At 46.5% G+C, this 8288-nt stretch overlaps 1 protein-coding gene across 1 annotated transcript; it reads right to left on the bottom strand.

The window, feature by feature from the left end:
- Nucleotides 1-773: 773 nt before the first annotated feature.
- On the bottom strand, nt 774-6218 carry LOC310752982 (protein C10-like). The gene is made up of 3 exons (XM_083594183.1): nt 5951-6218; nt 1878-2054; nt 774-1114 (listed from the first exon to the last, which is right to left on the bottom strand). Exons 1-3 carry the CDS (start codon nt 6024-6026, stop codon nt 966-968), a joined length of 402 nt encoding a protein of 133 aa, XP_083450309.1. The 5' UTR covers nt 6027-6218; the 3' UTR covers nt 774-965.
- Nucleotides 6219-8288: the final 2070 nt, after the last annotated feature.

Below are 8288 nucleotides of genomic sequence, written 5' to 3'. Positions count from 1 at the left end.
ATTATTTCTAGGGGGACATGAACAAATCATTATTCCCCTCCCCTTTTTTGGCCTGGTAATCAGTTTTGTAAAGGAAAAGGGTGGCGCTGTGGTCTAAACCACTGAGCCTTGGGCTTGCCGATCAGAAGGTCGGCGGTTTTAATCCCCGCGATGGGGTGAGCTCCCGTTGCTCGGTCCCTGCTCCTGCCCACCTAACAGTTCGAAAGCACATCAAAGTGCAAGTAAATAAATAGGTACCACTCTGGCGGGAAGGTAAATGGTGTTTCCATGTGCTGCTCTGGTTTCGCCAGAAGCGGCTTAGTCATGCTGGCCACAGGACCTGGAAAAACTGTCTGCGGACAAACGCCGGCTCCCTTGGCCGGTAAAGTGAGATGAGCACCGCAAACCCAAAGTCGTTCATGACTGGACTTAACTGTCAGGGGTCCTTTACCTTTTTTTAAAAAAAATAAAAAATCAGTTTAGCAGCATGCAAAAAAATCAGTTTTCCAGCATGCTTTGAAGAACTACGTTTTGTATCCTCAATTTCAGAAGATTAACTACGTGCACCAAATTTTACTTATCCAGACTGTGGGATATCGTTTTAACAATTTTGATAGCCCAATAAGTGAGCCTAGATAACAATGTGCTTATTCTCCTTCTCAGGACAGAGCCGACTGATTTTATGAGGATTCCAGGTTGTATGTGTGTGTCAAGAGAACAGGAATGGAGCTCATTAACCAAACCTCTTCTCCCACCATGGGGCAGGACTCCGTCAGAAATATGCAGGGAGATAATTTACAAACAAGCAAAATTTATTCACGAGCACAAAAAATACATAATATATGATGCAAAACAAGGACTGCTCACAGAAGTCAAAAACATCTCTCATGACAACGGAAAGAAGACGATGTCCAAGAATCAAGTTAACACTGCCGCAGGGGCAGCAGCATAATTTAGACAGGAAAAGGCAGCAGAGGTTGCCTGCTTCATGATGCTGCAACACCCCCTGCCCCAGTCCCATGGGGGGGCAATGTCATCGGAGGCAGGAACATGGATTTTAGCTTCCCAGACATGCTTGCAATCTCGGGATCCTGAGACTCGTACGATTTTATCAATCGGGCAAACTTTAGGACTCCTAGGGGAAAAAGGAGGATAAAGTGAAATCCAATTTATCCACCAGAACACTAACTTCTTGTTGCTTTTATTACAATGCTCCCCAACACTGCATGACAAGCAAGGAAACCTCTTTTGACTCAGCCAAGCAATCAATGGGACACCTTCCTTTTTTTGCCAATTCATTTTTTTAACTGATTTTCAAAAACTTTAACAATTAAAATTAAAAACAAATTTAAAAGTTGACTTCCCACCCCTTTCCAGATGTTTCTTTTCTCTCCCTCCTTTGCTGCTCTCACAATAACATACCTTTTCCTAATTTCTATTAATTTCCCATCCTTTCTCAATTTCCACCTGCTGGACAGGTTTCGGTTCCTGCTCAGACTTTTGTTTAACTATAACATTTCCCCAGTTATTCAAGTGGAGTTATTCTTCCTTCATCTATCCATATAAACCGTAAATCACAATTTTTAACAGTGCAACTTGTTAATCTTGCCTTTATGCCTTCACAACGCTATAATTAAAAGGGGTAATTCTATAATCTTCTTTAACCCCAGCATTCTATTCAAACTTCGCAACCCTCACAAACATCTGGGAAATCTCCTGATCCTGCATGTTATGAAGTTCCTTTTAAGCAAATCAAACTTTGACGATATCCATTTTCCCAGGCTTAATCTTCTAGCTGTGTCCATGGTCAGATGGGACGCAGCTTGCGTTTGTGTCACCTCGCAAGGAACGTGAGTCAGGCTAGCCCCTTCCCCTCCACTTCAGCACTTTGAACTCACCTTCCCCATCATTGCTGAACCCATAGGCTTTGATCACATCCTGCTGGATCTGGGTAGCCACAGGCAGCAGGAACTGGAGCATCTTCCCCATGTCATTGCAGGCGTTGTCCCTCGCCTCCTCCATGCGCTGGGCGTTTTCCGGCGCACCAAATGCCTTGATCACTTCAGCCAGAACCACTGGGGAAGAAAGCAGAAGGACTGTTGCCACTAAGCAGTCACAAACCTGCAAGGAACTTCCAACATTGGAAGAATGGCAGGTCAAGATGGTGGAATACGCAGAGTTGGCAAAGTTGACAAGGAAAATCTGGAATCAGCACAATGAACTGTTTCAAAAGGACTGGAGCAAATTTGTATTTTATATGAAAGAAAACTGTAAACATCTGAAAACGTTTGTAGGTTTGAATTGAAATGTTTTGTAATGTGAATATAAGGAACTAATTTACATATATGATAAATATGGAAAACTCAAAAAAAAATCACTATATTAAAAAAAACCTGCAAACCATACACACAGCAAGTGGAACACGCAAGCCATAGGCACTGACTCTATAGGGCTGAGGTGTCTTCAAGTGCCCACAAAGTCTGTTGGTACAGGTTTGTGCCACCCCAGTCTTGAGGGGCCACGCCTTGCCACGGTGGGCCTTGCTGCTGTGGCAGCAGACCTCGCCGGGGCAGCGGACCCTCCCAATGTTGGGCAGAATTCAGCACCTCCGAGGCAGGAGCCTGCCTCCACCTGCTAATATTTTATCCACGAGGATCAAATCTCACCCTCGTCTCAAATTTCCTGGGATGAGTTACCTACACGCAACAGCCTTGAAGTGAGGCTCTCTGAGAAAAGGTTTCCAGTGAAGGCGATGCCAAGTTCCTGGAATAAGGAAGATTAAAACGAGGAACCAGCACCATCGTCCCTTATTTCACAGAAGACACTCTGCAACTAAACAGTCCAGTTCAAGAGAGAACTGACAGGAACCGTGGCAAAACCCCAACCCCTCCGTCTCACTGGAAAACCACGGTTAACACAACATTCAGTTTTACACTAGTCTTTCGTGCAATGGCTTTCAATTGTGTGGCTTTCAGGTAATCCTTTCCTTATAAGCACATCAGCCATGGAACTCCTGTGCAGTGGCGTAGCGTGGGTTGTCAGCACCCGGGGCAAGGCAAGTAATTTGCGCCCCCTAACCCGTGGATTTGCGCCCCCTAACCCGTGGATTTGCCCTAACCCCAGATGTTGCGCCCGGTGCGGCCGGCCCCCCCTGCACCCCCCACGCTACGCCACTGCTCCTGTGTGTAGCAGAGGATTCCGGGGAGTGTTTTGAGAGTGCACACTCAGGCCCTGGTCATACATAAACACACACATCCATATTAAAGCGTATCAGGGACAATGCCAAGCTGAATCCTTCCTCCAGAGATGCTTGTTTTGCATGTACACAGATTTATTTGTTCATGAAGGGAGTACCACAAACAGTCAACCTTGAGCCTACAATGGTGCAATGCACTTTACAGCTTTATCATTTGATTCTGCTAATGCAGCAACTGTTCCCGAGTAAAAGCAGAATGCTTTCCTATGCTCATTCTGGGTCCACCAAGAGAGAAAACGTCTAGAGTAACACATATCCACAGGCCTTACTTACACATCTGAATGTGTTGTGTTGGTGCACATACTGTCCTCCAGGAAAGCTCGACTGTGATCTTCTCATTAAACACCCCTAATAAGTTTCCATAGAACCAAGTTTCCTAGTCTGAAAAACTCTGCTTCTGGGCAGCAGAGAGAGCCAATTTGCAGTCCACAAATGTGTTCCACAAAGGAATTTAATCTGACCCCTGACTGGCCCTGCTATATTTTAATCAATGCATGGCAGAAGCCTTTTTCCAGGAGATTTCAAAATTATTTTCAAGAAGCTTCAACTACTAAAAACATCACATCTGCCTAGGAAGGGCCATTGTTGTGATGCTCTTACTGGTTTGAAAATTCTAAAGCAGTGTATATGTTGTTGCTGTTATTATTATAAGCTAACTTTATTAAAGAGCCTCAATATCAATGATAATATCGGTCCAGCTCTGCAGAAAGCAAACAAACAAACAACTCAACCACCAATATTTTTCCTTCATCAAGATGATTCCTGCTTTCCCTCAGCCAAGCTTAGGGCCACACTTCCCCACAAAGTGCGATGCAATTATATCATTTAACTATTTCCATTTTGTGATTACTTTCTTTCCCCTGGAGAAGAGGTATCGCTGCATAAATTGAGAATCACCTGTTTTGTCCCTGCCAAACCCATCCTCTTTGCCAGATACATTTCCGTGTCCTTTTCACATTGCTCACTCCTGATTTAAGCTCAGCAATTGGAACGAGGGGTGCCAACTTGAATAAAATAATGTGGGGGGGGCAGGTAAGTCCCGCCCCACATAATCCATCACATGTCATGGTGCACACACACCATTTGAATGGCAATGCCCATCAACTTTGGGCTCCCGCTCCCAAAAATATTTTATTTGTGGTGGGGCTGAAGACCGCTTGGCCCCTAAGAGTTGATTCCTATGACTGGAGCAAAAGCCACTGGCCAAAGTGCCTCTGATCACGTGCAGAGCGCATTTCTTGCCCTTCCCACTGATACAACACAGCAGCATCTGAGATTAAGGTTCGGTGAAAGCGGCATCTGTTTCCAGAAATGAGCAAATGTTTGAGACAGCAAATCTCAGAATCCCAGGGTTGGAAGGGGCCACCAGGGTCATCTAGTCCAACCCCCCGTAATGCTCATCATCCCAGCTCCATCACTACGGAAAGAGATGACAACCTTAGCTTCTCTCCCGGTGGGGTACTTTTTATTTTATATATTATTATTAAGTGAAAGGCTGGGCTGGATGAATCCCAAGCCGGAATTAAAATTGCCGGAAAAAATATCAACAACCTCAGATATACAGATGACACAACCTTGATGGGAGAAAGTGAGGAGGAATTAAATAACCTTTTAATGTGGGTGAAAGAGGAGAGTGCAAAATATGGCCTGAAGCTCAACATCAAAAAAACGAAGATCATGGCCACTGGTCCCATCACCTCCTGGCAAATAGAAGGGGAAGAAATGGAGGCAGTGAGAGATTTTACTTTCTTGGGCTCCATGATCACTACAGATGGTGACAGCAGCCACGAAATTAAAAGACGCCTGCTTCTTGGGAGAAAAGCAATGACAAACCTAGACAGCATCTGAAAAAGCAGAGACATGACCTTGCCAACAAAGGTCAGTATAGTTAAAGCTCTGGTTTTCCCAGTAGTGATGTATGGAAGTGAGAGCTGGACCATAAAGAAGGCTGATCGCCGAAGAATTGATGCTTTGTAATTCTGGTTCTGGAGGAGACTCTTGAGAGTCCCATGGGCTGCAAGAAGAGCAAACCTATCCATTCTTAAGGAAATCAGCCCTGAGTGCTCACTGGAAGGACAGATCCTGAAGCTGAGGCTCCAAGACTTTGGCCACCTCATGAGAAGAGAAGACTCCCTGGAAAAGACCCTTATGTTGGGAAAGATGGAGGGCCCAAGGAGAAGGGGACGACAGAGGACGAGATGGTGGGACAGTGTTCTTGAAGCTACCAGCATGAGTTTGGCCAAACTGTGGGAGGCAGTGGAAGACAGGAGTGCCTGGCGTGCTCTGGTCCAGGGGGTCACAAAGAGGTGGACACGACGAAACGACTAAACAACAACAAATAGTTCAAGCTAAAGCCTTTGACTGTGTCGACCACAGCAAACTATGGCAAGTTCTTAAAGAAATGGGAGTGCCTGATCACCTCATCTGTCTCCTGAGAAATCTCTATGTGGGACAAGAAGCTACAGGTAGAACTGGATATGGAACAACTGATTGGTTCAAAATTGGGAAAGGAGTACGGCAAGGCTGTATATTGTCTCCCTGCTTATTTAACTTATATGCAGAATTCATCATGCGAAGGGCTGGACTGGATGAATCCCAAGCCGGAATTAAGATTGCGGGAAGAAACGACTAAACAACAACAACAACAATCATCATCATCATCATTTCATCTACAAGGGAGGTGGCTTTCGCCCCCGATGCGGATCCTCCTCTCACCTTTGGCTTGCTCGGCTGTCAGGGAGACGGGCTGGGCCTGGGCCGAGGCGGCCACGGGGCGCTGCAGGCTGGACATGCGGCGGCCGAAGAGGGGAGAGGCGCTGGCGGCGAAGAGGAGTCCCGGGAGATCGGGGCGGGCGGCGCCGGGGCTCCCTCCGCTGCTGGCTGCGCGCCCTGCTCAGGCGCCGGGAGGAGCAGCCGCGCGTCTTCCTCCTTCGCCCCGCCGGGAAGACGCAGCAGCCGCCTTGCAAAGCATCCCTCCCCGCCCCGGAACGTGTGGACCCGCCTTCCCACTTCCGCGCTGCAAAGCGGGTGGGAAACGCCCGCTCCGGCGGTGACGTCACTTGGAAGCGAAAGGGAACCTCCCCGGGCAGGGGCAGTCTAGCTGCAGATTGTTTGGCGTGGGAAAGCAGCGCTTGGCTTCTCTTTAGCTGCTGTTTCAGAGATTCTAATAAATGCCCTATTGATTTGTTAATCCTGCAATTGCTGTAATAGTGACGTATAGGATTTTATTTATTTTTAGTTGCTGCTTTGTTCATAGCGCTTTATAGATGATTGTTTTTTGTAATGATTGGTTAATTATTTTGTATGATTTATGCAGGGCCGGATTTAGGCTTGATGAGGCCCTAAGCTACTGAAGGTAATGGAGCCCTTTTTATGTCCAGCTGTCCTTTGTCAACAACAAATTGTCGCTGTTTTTTCTGTTGAGTATATTGTTGTTGTTGTTTAGTCGTTTAGTTGTGTCCGCATCTTCGTGACCCCCTGGACCAGAGCACGCCAGGCACTCCTGTCTTCCACTGCCTCCCTCATGTTCGTAGCTTCGAGAACACTATCCAACCTTCTCGTCCTCTGTCATCCCCTTCTCCTTGTGCCCTCCATCTTTCCCAGCATCAGGGTCTTTTCCAGGGAGTCTTCTCTTCTCATGAGGTGGACAAAGTCTTGGAGCCTCAGCTTCAGGATCTGTCCTTCCAGTGAGCACTCAGGGCTGATTTCCTTCAGAATGGAGAGGTTTGATCTTCTTGCAGCCCATGGGACTCTCCAGAGTCTCCTCCATTATTATTTTGTATGATTTATGCAGGGCCGGATTTAGGTTTGATGAGGCCCTAAGCTACTGAAGATAATGGGGCCCTTTATATGTCCAGCTGTCCTTGGTCAACAACAAATTGTCGCTTTTTTGTGTTGATTACATGCTATATGGTAATTTATGGACCTAGCAGGTATGTAAAGCCATTTGCACATGCAGAATGTAGGCACCCTATATATAGAACTGAGCAAACCAGTGATATTTTAGGGAGCAGGCTAGCAGGCGGGGCCCATTACTTACATCATAGGAGCCTACACAACACAAAACACTGTTGCTGTATGTAGGTTATATTTTATTTGTTTTTTAACTTATATTTTGGAAATGTACATCCAGTTTTATTCCCTTTGAATTTTTTTGGGGCCCCCAAGAGAGTGGGGCCCTAAACTATAGCTTGCCTAGCGTATACATAAATCTGGCCCTGGTTTTATGCCTTTCTTGCGCTGTTCTGTTTCGCTCTATTATGTTACTGTTGTTTATTGCTTGTGAGCCGCCTTGGGATTCATAGAATTGTAGAGTTAGAAAGGGACCCTCAAAGGTCATCCAGTCCAACCCCCTGCAATGTAGGAATTCATTTGAATGAAAAGCAGCAGAGAAATACAGTCACTCGCGCAGTCAATCAAATGGGTTGCACAGCAAGGTGCTCCCGTGGCCTGATCCTGCAGGGTTTGCTTGATGGTCTGCTGCCCTGCTGTTTTGCTCCTTCGTCTTCCTCCTCAGGATATATAGAGCGTGTCATTTTGGCTGCATGCCGGTTATGGGTTGTCACGGGGTTCTTGCACTCCATGACCCACAGATCTGTTAGAGCCCCACATGGTGAATTTCAAAGCAAGAGGCTGACTTACTGATCAGTATTGTTTAAAAGTGTCCCCCCCGGCGCCCCAACAATTGAAAATCCTCAGTTCCAGTCTGATCTCATTTATAGGAGCACAATTCAAAGTGTTGGCGCTGACCTTTAAAGCCCTAAACGACCTCGGCCCAGTATACCTGAAGGAGCGTCTCCACCCCCATCGTTCAGCCCGGACACTGAGGTCCAGCTCCGAGGGCCTTCTGGCAGTTCCCTCGCTGCGAGAAGCCAAGTTATAAGGAACCAGGCAGAGGGTCTTCTCAGTAGTGGCACCCGCCCTGTGGAACGCCCTCCCACCAGATGTCAAAGAAATAAACAACTACCAGACTTTTAGAAGACATCTGAAGGCAGCCCTGTTTAGGGAAGCTTTTAATGTTTAATAGATTATTGTATTTAATATTCTGTTGGAG

The sequence above is a fragment of the Podarcis filfolensis genome, assembly GCF_964270895.1.
Source record: "Podarcis filfolensis genome assembly, chromosome: 17".
Classification (NCBI taxonomy): Eukaryota; Metazoa; Chordata; class Lepidosauria; order Squamata; family Lacertidae; genus Podarcis; species Podarcis filfolensis.
Note: the sequence above shows the minus strand (reverse complement) of the source record. Positions and strands in the feature narration are given on the sequence as shown.

Coding starts and splice junctions, on each gene's coding strand:
- LOC310752982 (XM_083594183.1), bottom strand. CDS start 6,026: ATGTCCAGCCTGCAGCGCCCCGTGGCCGCCTCGGCCCAGGCCCAGCCC. Junction 2,055..5,950: donor GACAGCCGAGCAAGCCAAAG/GTGAGAGGAGGA, acceptor TTTCTTCCCCAG/TGGTTCTGGCTGAAGTGATC. Junction 1,115..1,877: donor GTTCAGCAATGATGGGGAAG/GTGAGTTCAAAG, acceptor TTTTTCCCCTAG/GAGTCCTAAAGTTTGCCCGA.